Source organism: Acomys minous, assembly GCF_964271855.1.
Source record: "Acomys minous genome assembly, chromosome: 2".
NCBI lineage: Eukaryota > Metazoa > Chordata > Mammalia > Rodentia > Muridae > Acomys > Acomys minous.
In genome coordinates this window covers 94,255,527-94,273,765 of record NC_140484.1, presented here as the reverse complement: position 1 = coordinate 94,273,765, position 18,239 = coordinate 94,255,527, and the positions used below count along the sequence as shown (strand labels likewise).

At 40.5% G+C, this 18,239-nt stretch overlaps 1 protein-coding gene across 2 annotated transcripts in view; it reads right to left on the bottom strand.

The window, feature by feature from the left end:
- The window catches only part of TUBGCP5 (tubulin gamma complex component 5), a 35,774-nt gene that overhangs the window by 12,754 nt on the left and 4,781 nt on the right, over positions 1-18,239 (bottom strand). Inside the window, exons 4-15 of one of the 2 annotated variants that reach the window (XM_084771351.1) lie at positions 17,299-17,395; positions 16,386-16,465; positions 15,019-15,087; positions 14,381-14,441; positions 10,978-11,092; positions 10,289-10,378; positions 9,219-9,312; positions 8,551-8,797; positions 6,224-6,426; positions 2,331-2,446; positions 1,100-1,368; positions 241-439 (exon numbers count right to left, since the gene is read on the bottom strand). In XM_084771351.1, the coding sequence (XP_084627477.1) occupies positions 241-439; positions 1,100-1,368; positions 2,331-2,446; positions 6,224-6,426; positions 8,551-8,797; positions 9,219-9,312; positions 10,289-10,378; positions 10,978-11,092; positions 14,381-14,441; positions 15,019-15,087; positions 16,386-16,465; positions 17,299-17,395 (1,640 nt within the window). Of the gene's footprint in view, positions 1-240; positions 440-1,099; positions 1,369-2,330; positions 2,447-6,223; positions 6,427-8,550; positions 8,798-9,218; positions 9,313-10,288; positions 10,379-10,977; positions 11,093-14,380; positions 14,442-14,951; positions 15,088-16,385; positions 16,466-17,298; positions 17,396-18,239 lie in introns of both variants that reach the window. The other variant, XM_084771350.1, reaches the window with a different exon arrangement.

The following is an 18,239-nucleotide window of genomic DNA, read 5'->3' as shown; positions in this document are numbered from 1 at the left end:
ATGTAAGTTACAATATTCTTAGGCATATGCCAGCTGGGTCACATCTGTATGCTTTCATAAATGAGGGGGCAAAACTACCCACTGATATAGGTGAACACAACCTTCTCGTACTCCATTGTGAGAAAGGACAAGGCTTTTGTTTTTAAGCCAGGAAAAAACCTACCTGACAGAAGCAATTATGAAGTGTTATATAGATATTGCTAGCTTAGCCACTGAAAATATGGTACGTTATGTTATCACCTTGCAAAATTGATGGCCAGCAGTGGGTCATGAATATCATCCAGCTCAAGATGCCTTTCAGCAATGGACTGCATCTTTACTAAGTTCTCTTTGGTTGCCTGCTGATCAGTAAGAATGGGTGAAGTACAATCTTCTCCATGTTGAAGACGCAACTGTATAGATTCCAGAAAGAGGGTATATAAGCTTTTTCTTTCTGCATCTGAAATACAAATACACAGACTGAATTTTGTTCTCATCTGCACAAAACCAAGACGGCTAAGAATGAGGGAAAGGCTTCTGAGGCCATCCTCTGAGTAGATGAGCTATTGCAGGTTAATGGCTACTGAGGGACAGTAACTTTTCCTTGGGGATGTGGCCAGTGTTAGGTTGCCCATACCATGTACCAATGAGTAGAGTTAATTGGACTCAATGAATTATAAAAACATAATATTTAAGAGGGATAAAATTAGAAGGATGCATGTTGGGGGAAGCCTGGGAAGAGCTAAACAAAAAAAGAATCAAAGGTGATTATGATAAAAATATATTGTATACATGCGTGAAATTTTAAAAGAAAAAATGCTATTAAAACCAACCAACCAACCAACCAACCCAAGGTGATGTCTGGGTATGGTGGTGCACACTTTTAATCCCAATACACAGGAAGCAGAGGTAAGAGGATCTCTGAGTTCAAGACCACCTTGGTCTATAGAGTGAGTTTTAGGACAGCGAAGGAGACCCCACCTCAAAAACCCAAATGAAGCTAATAAGCAAAATCTATGGTGATGATTTCCACTGACATAAATGGCTTTGCTCACTTTGTGTTTGAGGGAGACAACAGTTAAGCCAGGCCAAAGAAGACATGCACAGACAAAACGGCTACCTCTGGCTGCCGCCTGCCACGCAGAGCCCTCTGCACAGCTCAGGTTCTTCAGCAGCTGCATTGACTTGCCAGCCATAATGATCTGCTTCAGCACAGGCTTGAGGAAGGACACCATGGTGTGCTGTCTGCTGGGGGCGCCCTGGTCACTCCCAGAACTGGCACTGGCATTGTCACTCATTTTTTCTTCATTTTCTGTCTTTTCTGATACACTGTACAATGTGTAAGTTGCATACCAGAAGTCTCTGTGATTTACTGGAACGTTTTTGTTCCTATGGAGATTGAAAAGAACTTTAAGTGTTAATTGATGTTCCTTAAAAACAACAGTATACTTTGTTTTAGTTTAGGTAAGTCATTCAGACATTCTATACTATAGCAATATCAACTGCTAGTGAAATGATCTTCAGGAAAAATGGAGTCATTTTTATCTAACCTCATTCAGTTTAATGTATAATAATAAGTACTCCCAATTTAATTAGAGTTTAAATTAGCATTTTTCTAACTTGGAATTAAACAGAATATGACTACTTAGTTCCCTTTAGAAATAGTACAAATTGTTTTCCATTGCAGCTTATGAATTTGTTTGAAAAGTCAATTGACCAATGGGAAATTTTTACAAATGGACTGAGATTTTTCTTTATTTATTAAATATTATGTTAAGAAGAAAATATGTACCTTATTTTAAGACATAAACTCTGGGCATGGTGGTGCATGCTTTTAATCCCAGCACTTGGGAGGCAGAGGCAGGAGGATCACTGTGAAGTCGAGGCCAGTCTGGTCTACAAAGCCAGTTCAGGACAGCCAAGATAACACAGAGAAACCCTGTTTCAAAAAACAAAACAAACAACCCACCCTGTTCCCCCCACAAAAGCCTCAAAGGCACGTCCTATACTATTGTCATATCTTACTGATAATTCACAATAGAAATAGTTTGTAACATTTGATGTCATGTAGGTTCATCTCATAGAAAAGCAGCACACATTTAAAAACCATTCAAAAATTTAATTGTTATGAAAAGATATGAGTTGCCATAAAACTCAAAGATATGTTTAATTGGTTGGGACCTGACACCTCTTTGTAAAGATGTAGCAGAACACGCCTGTGCTATGGTAGCAATACACCTCTATTACCACCCTACCCTCTCAGTTTCATGTGAAACTTACTAAGGATTCAGTTTTGATGTGGTATCAGATAAACGCCAGCAGCATCCCCTGAACTCAATGCAAAGCCTCACCTCTGTATGATAAACTCCCTTGCACCGTCCCATAGGTGTCCATGCACGATCCACTCATCTACAGTCTGCAGGTAGGGTCGCACTGTTTCCACCCAGAGAGAGAACAGGAGAGAGACCTAAGGATGAGACCTTGCTTGGTTAGTCTTCAGAGTTCCTCTCACTAGGCTAAGATCAAATTTTAAAGTTCAAAATGCTTTTAAAAGTGACTGTACTGGCCGGGCATGGTGGCACACACCTGTAATGCTAGCACTCGGGAGGCAGAGGCAGGCGGATTGCTGTGAGTTCGAGGCCAGCCTGGTCTACAAAGCGATTCCAAGACAACCAAGGCTAACACAGAGAGACTCTGTCTCAAAAAAAAAAAAAAAAGTGACTGTATTGGGCTGGATGTGGTGGAGGATTTGGGAGGCAGAGGCAGGCAGATCGCTATGGGGTCTAGGACAGCCAAGGCTACACAGAGAAACTCTTGAAAAAACATAGTGACTGTATTTCTTACTTTCTGAAACAAAGAAACTGAAATTCTCAAAACATAACGGTAAGATTCTTATTTAGAAAGCCATCGAAACGGGACAATTTTAACATGTATTGTTCATATGAGAACCCTCCTGTACTGATTTGCCTCTTTGTTAACTTGATACATTCTAGGGTCATCTGGAAAAGGGAACCCTGAACTGAGAAAACGGTTCCATCAGACTGGCTTGCAGGCAGGTCTGGGGGGTATTTCCTTGATGAATGGTTGATATGGAAGGGCGGAGCCCACTGATGGTGGCTGTGTCATCCTGAGGCAGGTGGCCCTATGTTGTATAAAAACAAGCTGAGCAAGCCACACGGAGCAAACAGGTAGGCAGCACTCCTCTAAGCATCCTACCTCTGCTCTGCTCCTGCCTTGAGGTTCTTCTTGGCTTCCTTGGATGATACACTGTAACATGGATATATAAGCCAATAGACTCTTTCCTCCAAGTTGCCTTATGTAATGGTGTTTATCACAGCAAGAGAAAGCAATTTAAGACAAAAAATTGGTGCCACAGAGTAGGCTACTGGAGTGAGAGACCAGACTATGTTGTTTTGGGGAAGACTGTGGAAGGACTTTGGAACTTTGGCATGAAAAAGCCACTGAGAACTTAATGAGATGGCAGATAAGAATGCAAAGAGAAACGCAGATGATGGAGACCTAGCTTGTGAAGAGTCAGTGGGAAGTTTCCTCCAAGACTAATGGGGATATTAACATGACATATGTAAATACCCACTTGCTCCTTGTAGTTTCTAGTCAGCTGGGGCTAAAGAATCAACTGTGATTGAGAGGAGACCAGCAACATTGTGTCAACATATTCAGGGACTATTTCCTCAGCGTAAGAACACAGACGCTGTGGTCCAGAGCGCGTGAAGGCTGCACATCGCATGCTGGCAGATGAAGTAGTCATGTGTAAGAGTCTCTCATAAAGAAGGCATGGAGAGTAGCCGAGGCTTGTATCACAAGAAGGAAGGAGAGGCCACTGGTGATGGTACAGCCTCAGCTGCAGTTGAGACTCCAGGATTTGACAGGGTCAGAGAGAGAGGCTGAGGCTTGACACTTTGTAGCAGGGCCAGAGTCCCTGAAGAGAGGCCAGGAGGCCATTGGTCAAAGTGCAGCCTGTAGAAACTCTAGCATATTGGAGATGGCAGGACAGGGGGACAACTGCCAAGCACAGCAATAGTGAAGGAGTGAAGCTGACCTGAACCTGTAAGATGAGCTATATGTGCATTAAATGGCAAAACCAAAGAGGCAAAGCTGCCTAAGCTCTTTGAGCCTGGAAAACTGACTGAATCCCAGATGCAGGGCATTGATCTACTGTTAAGAGCTTGATTTTGTTTTGTTCAGACTTTGCCTGTGTCCTGGTTCTTCTCTCTTAGAGTAAGATATAACTTTCTTGTCATCATACAGGAGGACACCCGTTAGATTTTGGATTTTAGAGATACTTTAATGTATGGCTTCTTTTCTTTCTTTCTTTCTCTTTTTTTTTTTTTGTTTGTTTTTTGAGACAGGGTTTCTCTGTGTAGCCTTGGCTGTCCTGAACTCACTTTGAAGACCAGGCTGGCCTTGAATTTACAGTGATCCGCCTGCCTCTGCCTCCTGAGTGCTGGGATTAAAGGCGTGCGCCACTACTGCCTGGCTTTAATGTATGCTTTAAGGAAACGGAACTTAGCTGGGCACGGTGGCACACACGTTTAAGTCCAGCACCCAAGGAGGCAGAGGCAGGCAGATCGCTGTGAGTTCCAGGCTAGCCTGGTATACAAGGCAAGTTGAGGACAGTTAAGGCTGACATTATACTGTTTTATATTATGATGATAACATGAGATCTTAGGGATAAACAAGAAAGAAAAGGTTATGGTTAATAGTGACACATTTGTGTATCAAACTGATAAGAGGTCAACTGTATTGGTTAGCTTCTGTTAACCTGACACAGGCTAGGGTTACCTGGGAAGAGGGAAACTCAGTTGGGAAGATGCTTCAATCAGATTGCCTGTAGCCAAGTCTGTGGGGCATTTTCTTAATTAATGATTACTGTGGAGGGGCCAGCCCCTCTGGTGTGGTGTCACCCCAGGCATGTAGTCTTAGGTTGTTTAATAAAGCAGGCTGAGGAAGCCACAAAGAATAAGTCAGAAAGCAGCATTCCTCCATGTTTTGTTTCTGTTCCTGCTGTCAGGTTCCTGCCTTAACTCCTACCCTGTCTTCCCTCAATGAAGAGAAAACTAAGTCCTTCAAGTCTTCGGACCTCCACAGGCATGCTGTGGCATATGTGTCTCCACCCCTACTCCCAATTAAATAAAAAACAAGAAAATTATTTTATTCTCCTCTAGTTACTGATAGGAAAAATATTGCATAAATGAAAGAAGTCATATTCCTTTATGTACTAAACTTTGATATTAAAATGGCAAGAAGACAACAGTTGCACCAACTGTTGGAACAAACCAGTAACTTACCCATCAGTCTCTAGCTGGATTTGTAATTATAAAAAATTATGGAGGGGCTGGAGAGATGGCTCAGCAGTTAAGAGCACTGTCTGCTCTTCCAGAGGTCCTGAGTTCAATTCCCAGCACCCACATGGTGGCTCACAGCCGTCTACACTGGCATGATGCCTTCTTCTGACGTGCAGCTAGAACACTCACATCCATAAAATATTTAAAAAATTATGGAAAAAGCATGTCTCACAAAATGTATTACCTTGGCCTCTATGTTTTGATAGGGATTGCCATGTAGCCCAGTATCATCTCAAACTTGTAATCCTCTTGCCTCGGCCTCCTGACTGCACATGCTTACCACCATCTTAGCCATTGTAATATAGAAGTTCAGTAGCATTGAGTACATTTATGCTGAAACTCTCCACCCTAGCTCCTAGAAGTCTGGTATACGATGTGACTACTTTAGACACTCCATGTCACAGGCTTGAGACCTCTTTCTTTTTAGAAAGGTGTCTCATGTAGCCCTTGATGACCTGTAACTTGCCATGTAGACCAGGCTTCAGGTTCTTCAACTCAGAGACCTGCCTGCATCTGAATGCAGGGATTAAAGGTGTGTGTCACTATTCCTGTCTGTCTTGTATGTAAAAAAGATTTATTAGAAATATCTATATAAAGGCTACACAGAGAGACCCTGTCTCGAAAAACCAAAAAAAAAAAAAAAAAAAAAAAAAGAAATATCTATATAGGTATTTTTAACTTCTTGTCTCTTTTTGCTTCATTCCTTTTGGTTCTTTTGATAATTAAAACTAATAAGCCAGACATGAGTTCAGAAAGTAACTGAGACTTTGAACAAATGTCTAGCAATCATGACTTACACATCATTAAACAAAAAATTATGACAGGCTATTCATTATCTTTTCACCATGCACTTTAGTTCAAACAGAAGTCCAACATACAGTTTGTTCAGAGGCTTCGCCAACGTTGTCATATTCAAGAATGGCCTTGTACAGGGTGTTAAGCAGGTGAGATGCCCGTACGACATTCCGAGTATCAGGTGGGACTTCCGCCACTCCAGTACTGAACACTTTGTGCAGGACTTTTAGCTGAGCCAATCGAGGTGCCAACTTGTTCACCACTATTGCAAGTGTTATTGTTGTATCTGTTAAGTATCAATAAATCAAAATGAATAGCAAGGAAATATATCTGTGACTAACATATAATACTTATGCTAATAATGCTATTTCTTTGACATATGGGAAAGCTAGCCAAATGAGGATGGTAGATTTTAATATCATATCTTCCTTCAAGAAGGAACTCTCATAAGCCAAGGGGAAAATAACCCAGACGAAAGTGTTGTGTAAGGGAACTGACATACATCAGAATAGGAAAGACAAGTGGTTTTTAATGTAACAGAAAGGCACTCAACTTCATTTAAAAAAGAGCATGAACTAAAATTACACAAGGTAAAGCAACGCCCACACCTACTACTACTAGTTCACCACCACAATCTACTAGTTCAGTGAGGGGCAGGGAGCTACAAAGGGGTGGCTCAACCAAGTTCCTCGATGGTAGCGGCACAACATCAAAGTAGGTGTATAGTTCTATACAAGTGGCAAAATAGCACATCACAAAGATACTGTATGCCTCAACATACTACTGGATGTGCAGCCTGGCTAAGGTGTTGTTGCACTGTGGTGCCCGTGCCAGGGGTCGAGGGCGAGGGACTGTGGATTTAACTCATACACACACACACACACACACACACACACACACACACACACACACACACACACACACACACACACAGCGGGTCCTTCATGCTAAGAGAGCAGCAGCTGCGGCAGTGGTTTATTATTCTCCTCCCTTTCAGAGTTCCAAAGAGCCTTTTTATAGGCAGCCAAACAGGAATCCTCCTCCCAGGTGAAATTCCTCAAGAGGTGATTGCACACAAGAGGAAAAGTCTCGAGGAAGGGAGGGGTGCATTCTCAGAGCAGTAAACATGACTAGCTAACCAAGATAAACACAGACATGGAAGCTGCTAGAAACAGGACATGAAACAGGAAGACAGGCAGGCAGGCAGCCCAGTCGGGCCTGGTTCCTACATTGCACCATCAGTTTCCTAGCTGATTCTGTAACTTCACCACTCAGAGAAACAAGAAAACATGAGAGATCTTTGTGTTACTCTGTCCTTAGTTAAAGAAGAAAACAAAAACAGAAACAAACCCACACACCGGCTGACCTTTTTATATCTCTCATATTGGTAAAGAACAAAAGTTTAGTAACATGTAACAAGACTCTGCTGACAAGAGCATAAACTTACCTATTTTTTATTTTAGAGAAATACAGGAAAATCTAGCAAAAGTCACATATGTTATCATATACACTCTTTAACCTATCAATTTCATTCTACATATGTGTACTTACTGTAACATGTAAGTGGTAATCATTGCAGCTGGACTGCTAATCGTAGAATGGAAACAACCCATGTGTCCACCATTGAGAACTGGGCTATCTTATAAACAAAATGTTTTTTTGTCAAGAGAAACGAGGGAGAGCCAGGTGGTGGTGGCGCACGCCTTTAATCCCAGCACTTGGGAGGCAGAAGCAGGCAGATCTCTGTGAGTTCGAGGCTAGCCTGGACTACAAAGTAAGTTTAGGACAGCCAGGGCTACACAGAGAGACCCTGTTTTAAAAAACAAACAATCAAACAAACACCCTCCCAAAAACAAAGAAATGAGGGAGCTCCCATATGCATACATAGTGCCTTCTAAAACGTAGCCTAAGCTGCCTGTCCTTGGGAGGGGAGCGGGAGCAAAAAAAAAAAAAAAACTGATCACTGTAAGTTGTTCTGCTTTTTTTTTTTTAAAAGAAAGACTAATGGCTTAAAAATAAAAATTCAAGGTAGCTTAAAAATTATGCAACATTTTTATTACATGTAACTGTGTGTGTGAATGTGGGTACGGGTGGTGGAGGGGTAGTAACCAGGTAGATGAGTGTGCCACAGTGCACACGTGCAGGGAGAGGAGCCCATGAAGGAACTGCTTTCTCCTCTACCATTCAGGTCCTACGTACTGTACTGAGGTTGGAAGGCCTGGTGGCAAGTGCCTTTATCTGTTGAGCTAGCTATCTTTCTAGCCTGAAAAAATCACTTTTTAAAAATCAATGTATTCATAAGAATTACTTATTTGCCATGTAAATTTAAAACCATTTATCAATAAATGGATAACTTTAATAATACCCAAATGAGTTAGGTAGCTTATAAATTACAAAAAAGTGTACCTACCACTACTGATGATGCACTTCTCAATCTCTGTCAGTTCCTTTTTGAAGTTAATGAAGTACTTGTAGAGGGCCCACATGAAAGCCTGGTAGGTTCTGAAGGGGGCTTCAGGGGGCTTCTTAGGTGCGGCGCCATTTCCAGATGACAGGCTGTCAGAGCTGTGCCCCATGACTTCATCAATGAACTCCTGAAGCCGAAACACAACCTGGCCATATGCTGCTATTTGCTCAAGCACAGATCGTAAACAGCTCTACAACAGAAGGCACACATAATCATTTAAAGCTGGCCTTCCACAGACTTGCAAACTAATTTCTCTTTAACTGTAAAAGACTGTTTACATGACTGTTTAAAATTGTTTGGTATATAACAAAGTAACACAATGAGTTTAGTTCACATTCAAAAGAAACAGCAGACAACTGATTTCTACCTGCTACAGAATTATGGCTTATACCTTTTAAAAAACAGTAGCAAAAGGTAAAAATGAAATAAAAATTAAATGTCACAAATAATATTTAAGAATTAGCTAAGCCCTGTAATGATGCCCAACTTAATTTTGCTTTTTAGTTTTTACTCTATTAAATTAATTTGATGTTTTAAATTGTTCTAAAGTTGTATTACCAACATTTAAGATTTCTGCCTAATTTTAAGTGACAATAATCACAAATACTTACATGTGTCAAATGAGTTACGATAATGTTGTTTCTCACTGTTACCTTCCCATCTATCAACTGAAATATAAACAGCTTCTTTACCCCTGAAAGTAACCTGAAATGCAATTTTAAAAGGTCAATATACTTGAGGTTTACTAAAACAATCACTAAAGCATAGCTTCAAATTTTATTTTTAAAACCCAGAACTGGGGGACAAAATAGGTAGATAACAAGAAAAGGGGAAAATTATCAAACTTCATTTGTGGTGATATTTTTAAGAATTCTGGAACTTTGGTGTCTTTTAAAAAACACAGAAATATTAAGAATGTGCTTTCACTTAACCCTAAATGTAAGGATGGGGGCTGCTGTGGACTGTCCACAGCAGCTGACCACAACTTCCCTTGTGCTCTAGCAGCAGCAAGGTTTTGCTGGCTGCAGAAAATTTCCGCGATTGTATTTTTGGAATTCTGGGAACTTTGCAGAGGGTATATAAATGCAAGGGCCCCAACAGGTGGTGTTGGTGGGTGGTGGTCATTTAGGGAAGTTGGTTGTGGTTTGCAAGTACCGGAAGAATAAAAGGAAAAAAATCAGATTAGGGGATATTCCTAATTCCTTGATCCCTTCTATCCTTGTTTCTCTCCTATCCAGTGTTGGGGGTAGTGGTGTGGTGATAAAGAAGAAGCCACAAAGTAGAAAGACCAGCTACAGTCACAGGGATTTTCCACATTCACTGAAATCTTTTTAGTGAAGCTTATAAGAGGAGATATTTCATCATCATTTTAGAAGTTTAACTGTCACAGCCCCTGCCAACATACACTCTACACTCCTGAGGATACAAAGAGGCCATTGCATGTCTAAAACTGCTTTAAATTCAGATAATCAAAAATGATGGTCTAACTGAGTCCCAACATATTTAAAATGAGAAAGAATATATGAAAATCATACAATCCTCACAGTGAAATCGGGACTGAACTTCACCTCTACAGCCTGTTTCTAGCCTACAAGTGGAATTTCTTGGGTATATTCCTTAAAAACAAAACAAAACCATTTTACTTCTCAATTACACAATCTCCTAGGCTAATGTCTCTTACCATAGGGTTTCCCGAATAACCTGTGTCTCGGTAAGCACCACTCTGTCATCTGGAACATACAGTGGGTCACTGCTGTACAGGTGTTGGTCCCTATTAAAGAGCAAACACCAAAGGTCAACAGAAAGGTTTAGGTAACATTACTTGCCTCAATGAATTATGCAATTTTATACTCAGCAATCTACAAATAAACACAATTAATGCCTTAAGTGCACTCCATATTAATTTTCCACATTCACTGAAATCTTTTTAGTGAAGCATATTTGGAGCAATTATAATTGTTTATCATATAATCAAGCAAATGCTTAAAACTATGTGATTTTAAAAAATGAGTATATTTTTATAATAAACACACTAAAATGGCAATAAGATAAAAGCTGGTATACGCCAGTCTACTTACACTGAAAATAAGAATGCCATCGTTACTAACTTCATAATGTTAAATATTACTTAGAAATTTGCTTGAGGGAGCCAGGGCTTAGCTCAGCAAAACTGTGCTTGTCTAACGTGTCTAAGGCCCTCGATTCAATCCTAGCATGCTATATGTGCACTCTTGCACATACTCCACAGCAACTGTTTAAAACTAACAAGCTTATGGTTCAAGGATGGACTTGACTTAACTACAAATCAAAGCCAAATGTTTAAACATCAAAATCTCTTCTATTATTATGTTAAACAAAACATTAGCTTACCAGACAGCAGCTAAATTGGAGTGCAGATGTGTGCTGTGTGGAATCCGGAAACGTCTGGTTGTCCAGTACTGATGGACAACATGCTGTTCCAGCCAGCTCCGGCTATCTGGCTCATCTGTCACAAGAAGTGGAATATGTATCAATTTCTGTAGTGTTCTAGGTACTTTCATCTCCCTATGACTCAAAGTGTATCCTCCTTGGGATGAGACCCTGTCAGTGAGGGCCCTCCCAGGTCCACTGCCTAGCCTGTAAACGAGAGGGCTTGACCTAGTCAAGTTGTCACAAAGATCCAAGGTTTAAGAATTGGAAGGAGAGGGGCGCTGGAAAGATGGCTCAGAGGTTAGGAGCACTGACTGCTCTTCCAGAGGTCCTGAGTTCAATTCTCAGCAACCACATGGTGGCTCACAACTACCTATAATGTGATCTGATGCCCTCTTCTGGCCTGCAGGTGTACATGCAGATAGAGCAGATATATATCTATATCTATATCTATATATGTATATATATGAATTAGAAGGAGGGGATAAACTTGTGACTACCTGCAGATTAATACTAATCACTTACATAAACAAACAAACGAAACACCCCCAAATCAACAAACTACCTAATATAAGATAAAGATTCACCAAGAATGCCCAATGCAGACAAACTGCAGAAACCAACAGTGTTCTCCTATGCCTATGTAAACAAAGTGAAACAAATTGCTCAAGAATCACAACATTTGGGTGGTCTGGGCAGTGGTGGCGCATGCCTTTAATCCCAGCACTGGGGAGGAAGAAGCAGGCAGATCTCTGTGAGTTCGAGGCCAGCCTGGACTACAGAGCGAATTTCAGGACAGCCAGAGCCATTACACAAAGAAATCCTGTCTCGAAAAAAACCTAAAACAAAACAAAAAAACAATCACAACAATAAAATTGCAACAAACACAGCAATCACTAGGTGACTACTTGAGAATCCCTAGCATTCACAAGGCTCTATATTTACTTTCAAGCAAAGTCCAATATAATACAAGTTAATAAGAAAAAAAATTGAGGGATTGTCAGCCTCCCCAAGCTAAATCAACAAATTTACTAAAACCCTAATCAAAAATCCAGTTAGATTTATTTACCACACTGATTCTAAAATGTTCATGGAAGAGTACAGGCTCACTAAAAGAGCTAAGACATTTTTGAAAAGCAGCGAAGGACGGGATATGCATTCTATGCATTAAGACAGGATACCACAAAGCTGCAAAACCAGAAAGTCTGTCCCTGGGTAGATGAACACTAAAGTAACAGATGATCTGTAATAAAGTACAAAGGAGAACCTGACTGACAAGCAAGATAAAACCACCAAGCAAGGATGTTGCTCAGAAAATTGCCCCATGAGACCGTAGAAAAATAAACTGTCCTTTAATCTCATGTCATATAAAGAAGTAGACCTTGGAGACATCTAATGGTCCAAATGCCATCCTCTCCAGGGTCTAGCCAGGTAAGTGTGGTCCTCACCCCTCTTTAAGGAAACCTCTCTTTCCAACAGCTGGAAACAACTACAGAAAAACACAACCAACAAAAATGCAGCTGATGCACCATGAGACGCCTGCACCCACAGTTAAGAGATCACTGCAGAAGAGGAAGCAGAAAGAATGTAGAGAAATGGGGAGTTTGCTTTGAAGTTGTGTCTCCCAGGAATGTCAGTAAATACACTCATCTCATCAGTCTCACCAATATGGCTGCCTAAACATGACTTGAACAAGGACAACACCAATAGCGATGCTAACGTGGATTCAAGAAAGCTCACAAGGCTTCCACCCTGCACAAAGAACTAAAAGCAACCAAGGATGCCAAGAGCTGGGGGGTTGGTAGTCCTGCCCATGGAAGAACACATCGACTGGTTATCCAATATTAAATGGTCAGCCTGAAAACATACACACAACTAGCATTATATAGACCGAGTAGGCTGTACTATGTATAAAGCAACAAAATCTGAAAGAGAACAAAGGGATGGGACATTTGGGATGGTTTGGAGAAAGGAAAGGTAAGGGGTAACAATGTAATTGTATTATAATCTCAAAAAAGAAAAAAATCTACCTAAATGCAGCATAATAAATCAACACACACACACAAATAAATAAATAAATCAAAACACTCACAAAAATACAGGGAAATGTTGGTTTTAGCAAAAAACTTTCAAGACCAAACCAATCTGAAAAATTGTTTTTTAAAAAGGATTAAAAATTTTTTTTTGTGTTTGTGTGGGCGCGCATGCACAATACCTAGAGAATGCTGGATGCTGTAGAGCTGGATTACAGGTGGTTGTGAGCAGCTCACCTAGATGCTCAGAACTCAGCTCAGCTCCTCTGCAACAGCAGCAAGCTGTCTTTAAGTGCTCAGCCACTTCTTCAGTGGCTCAAATTCACAGGTTTAATTGAAAACAATGAAGAACACAGATTCTTTTTTATCTACGTCAGAAGACTAAAACCTTTTGTCAAATGTTTAAAGCTTAAGAACTGTTATCAACAAAGAACTGTGGGGGAGCAGGCAGGAGACACAAAACCCAAATGACGCTGGGCACGATGCTACACTTCTGTAACTCCGGCACTCAGGAGACAGGAGAACAGACTCAAGTCACAAAGAGACACTGTCTAGAAACAACTCCAACTCCAGTGCAGCCAGTAAATGATGGCAATTATAAGACAATGCCCCAGTCAGAAGAACAGACCTAATTGAACACGTAGGAGATTATGGGGCAGGAACTTGTATCAAAGCCAAAATCTCACACAAGTCTAGATGGAGCAGGGATCTTGGGGTGGCAGAGGTAACTTGGGGACTATCAACAAGGGAAAATGAGATGGAAATAATAAACTGCATACATCTAACTTCAATAACAGTATAAGAATAGAGGAAGAGGAGTTCTCATACTAATATGGGAGAGAATTCTAAGGAAAGGTAAGGAAACAAGATTTACATATAATACAAGTTATATAATTTAATACCAGTCAACACAATGTTTCATAATGCAGAACAATGACAGGCATATAACTAGAAGATGTATTAGAATAAGTGTTTAAAACTCATTAGCTGGAAAGGGGAATTAAGACTGGGAATCAGAAATAAAAGCGGACAAGATGTTTAACAAGATGACTTTATCTATCATCTTCTAGCATTTTCTAAAATTTCTACCATTCCTAGTTGTTCACTAATAAACGAAAAGCATTCAAAGTAAAAACAAACTCTACATATCTTTCTCCTTTTACTAAATTCAGAAAGGTTAACCTTTTAAAAACAGCATAAAAGAGAACATTTAGGACAAAGTTATCAGAACTATTATTGAAAAACTACATTCTAGGGCTGGAGAGATGGCTTAGTGGTTAACAGCACTGGCTGCTCTTGCAGAGGACCCAAGTGTGATCCCCAGCACTCACATGGCGGCTTACAGCCATCTGTAGCTCCAATTCTTGGGGATCTGATGCTCTCTTCTGACCTCTGTGGGCACCAGACATGTACATGGTACAAATAGGAACATAGAAAATGCCCCACATAAAATAACATTAAAAACATTAGAATATTAGTACTACTTTTTTTTTTTTAACTGACAGAAGGGATAAAAGCCATGGTGCTACTTCTTAGGCACACACTCAAGATCTACTAGCATAGTGCTTCTCAACCTGTGCCTCACAACCCCTCTGGGGCTTGCATCACATGTCCTGCATATCAGATATTCACATCACAATTCATAACAATAGTAATATTAACAGTAGCAGGATTACAGTGATGAAGTAGAACTGAAATAATTCTACGGTGGTGGGTCACCAGAGCAGGAAGAACTGCACTGAAGGGTCGCAGCATTAGGAAGGTTGAGCGCCACTGCCCTAGCAGTTGAAGATTTGGTAGTCACGTCAGGGCTTACCACTCTTCTCATCAATGCCATCAGTCTTAAACCTGTCACTTGAGAGCTCTTGTGAGAAAACACCAGCACCGAACCATGTAAATTACCTTCCCAGCTGACTTGAGGGCCCCCTTTTCTGTTGTGGTCTTGTTCTTCTAATGGGGTCCTGTCTACCTGTATCCCAGAGTCTTCTCTGCTTAATGGCTGCTGTGCATCTTCATTGTCACTGTCTTCAGACCAATTCTGATTTAGGAGAAAAGAGATCTTACTGGAGTCTGGAACAATTATAGTGACTTAGGCGTAAAAATGGAGAGCATTTCTGAAGAGAAGCAAAAGCCAAATAAAACTTCCATAATGGGAACAGACTGATCAGAGGTGATAAAAATCCCAAGGCTGATGTACACATGTGAGCAGTGTAGGCAAAGGCTACATTTACAAGGAGAGCTAGAGAGGGTCATAAAAGGTGGTGAGGAAGGACAGAGTGTAGGCAAACGTTTCTATGGGTCATGAAGAGCTACAGAAAGCTTCCCCCCCCCCAATAGTTTCAACTCCTCCAGTTTTCCTTTTTTTGTGATGAACATGTCAATTTAACTTTCTGAGATCGGAACTAGCAAAAAACCCTCCTGAACTCTAAAAGAACTGAACATGTATTACTGCTTTGAGGCAGTGACTGTGAGAGTAAGGTGTGCTTTATAAATTTCCTCAAACAAAAGTACAATAGGAACTAAATATAATTAATCATTTAGTACATTTATTGCACTTATCTATTTAAAAAAATGTTTTGGGGAAGGGGTATTATAACCTGAAACCCCCTCCATTTTTTTTTTTTGTTTTTTTTCCAGACAGGGTTTCTCTGTGTAGCCTTGACTACCCTAGACTTACTTTGTAGACCAGGCTGGCCTCGAACTCACAGTGATCCGCCTGCTTCTGCCTCCCAAGTGCTGCGATTAAAGGCATGCACCATCACATCTGGCATTTTTCTGCTTAAACATCACCAAATAATTCTAATACTATTTAACATGTAAGTTGTATTGACCTATATTAATTTAGCTCAGAATCCTAATAAATCTTCCAGAGTTCACATCTTTAAAATTTTATTTTTTACTTTATTTATGGTTTTTTGAGACAAGGTTTCTCTGTGTAGCCGTGGCTGTCCTGGACTCACTTTGTAGACCAAATTGGCCTCAAACACCCAGAGATCTGCTTGCCTCTGCCTCCCAAGTACTGGGATTAAAGGCATGAGAACCACTGCCCGGCCATTTTTTACATTTTATTTAGAGTGATATATATGCACACACACAAGTGAGCATGGTCACCCATGGCTTACATGTGCAGACCAGAGGACAACTTGCAGGAGTTTCTTTTCACCATCCAACTCAGGTGTTTGGGTTGGCAGTAAGCACCTCTGCGTGAGGAGCCAGACTCACTGGCTTAGTGGAGAGTCCCTGTTTTAATAATGTGTTCTATGGCAGATGGACACACGAAGGTTACTGCTGTGGGAAAGTCCTTATATTTGCATCAGCAAAACAACAACCACTTACCGGTGTATCAATATTTGGACCAAGGCCAATTTCTTCACCTTCCATCAAGTATTTCCCCCAGTCAAAATCATCTTTCTTTTCTAAAATGTAACAGAGGAACCTCATCAGCGTTATTACAAGTATCTGGGAGAAAAGTCCACAAAACTAGAAGAAAGGAAACTCACATAAAACTCAGAATACATTCAAGGAACTAAATTTAAAAATTTTGAGACACTTGGGACTGGGAAGGCAACAGAAGTTTGCCTAGCATAGCTCTTTAACGCTGCATGGGATGGGCAGAGTGGATTACACCTGTAATCCTTGACCTGAAGGAAGTTCAAGGTCATCCTCACTTACATAGCGAGTTTGAAGCCAGCCTGGATATTGTGAAACCTTGTCTTAAAAAAGGAGGAGAAAAAAAGAAAAAAGAAAAAAAAGAAAAAAAAAAGAGGGAGAGAGAGATATGTTTAATAAATCTGGATTCTAATGTATCTTTTATCACTTGAATTAATTGACCCTCAAAATTGAGTTTTTCATATAAAAAAAAGTCTAACTTACAAATTTAGAGCTTATATTTTAAATGAAACTCTGCCTCCATCCATAGCAACAGAAATAATTTAATTTCCTGATTTTAGAGCCTTTTTTTCTTTTTTTGAGAGAAATGGTTATTTCTGTGTAGCCTTGACTATGATTTTACAGCTTTTAATAAAGCCCCCAATGGCAGGGTGTGATGGTGCACACCTTTAATCCTAGCACTCAGGAGGCAGAGGCAGGCGGATTACTGTGGGTTCACCTGGTCTACAAAGAGAGTCAAGGACAGCCACATCTACACAGAGAGACACTGTCTCAAAAAACCAAAAAACCAAAACCAAAAAAAAAACCCCACCATCAACTCCATGATTAATAGGTAATAAATTTGTATCTCATAACATACCCACTTCTTTATCTCTTGGTGTTTCCACATAGTTGCTGTTTGAAGGAGAATCAGACAGACACAGAAGGAGTGACAGTATGGAATAATGAGCATCTGTCTTTAAAACAAAAGTGGAGAAAGTCAATCAGTCTGAGGTTAAGTGCTTGTGTACAACAGTTATTTACACACTTAGTTTGCTTGTTTGTTATGTTACGATAACACAAGTTATCATAAAATAAATTCTAATCTCCAAACTTCTTTCTTTCATAATTCACATTTTTTAGGTTTTTTGAGACAGGGTTTCTCTGAGTAACAGCTCTTGCTGTCCTAGACTAGCTTTGTAGACCAGGCTGGCCTTGAACTCAGAGATCCACCTGTCTCTGCCTCCAAGTGCTGGAATTAAGGGCGTGAGCTACTACGCCTGGCTCATAGTTCAAATGTTTACATATAAGGAATCTAAGTATATGAGGTTTGGGCCTATTTCTAGCGAGCGTAAGCTGGGCTTGGTGGTGCACACCTTTAATCCCAGCACTTGGGAGGCAAAGACAAGCCTGTGAGTTCAAGGCCAGCCTGGTCTACAAAGTGAGTCCAGGACAGCCAAGGCTACACAGAGAAACCCTGCCTCGAAAAACAAAACAAAACAACAACAAAAGAGTCATATTTACATTCAGCACAAATACTGTACATCTATAGGTGCACGGGGTGGAAATGGACCTGTTTCCTACACTCAGACAAGTGAAAAATGTTCTTGGTCTTTGCTTTTAAGGATTTACTTTTTATTGTATGTGTGTGGGCACTTTGCTTCCATGTATGTATATGCCACAAATGCGTGCAGCACTCTTATAGACAGAATATAGACAGGGATCGCTGGATCCCTGGGAACTGAATTTGTGAGTGGTGCTGGGAACTGAACCTAAGTCCTCTGGAGAAGCAGTGGTTGCTCTTAACTGCTGAGCTACTTC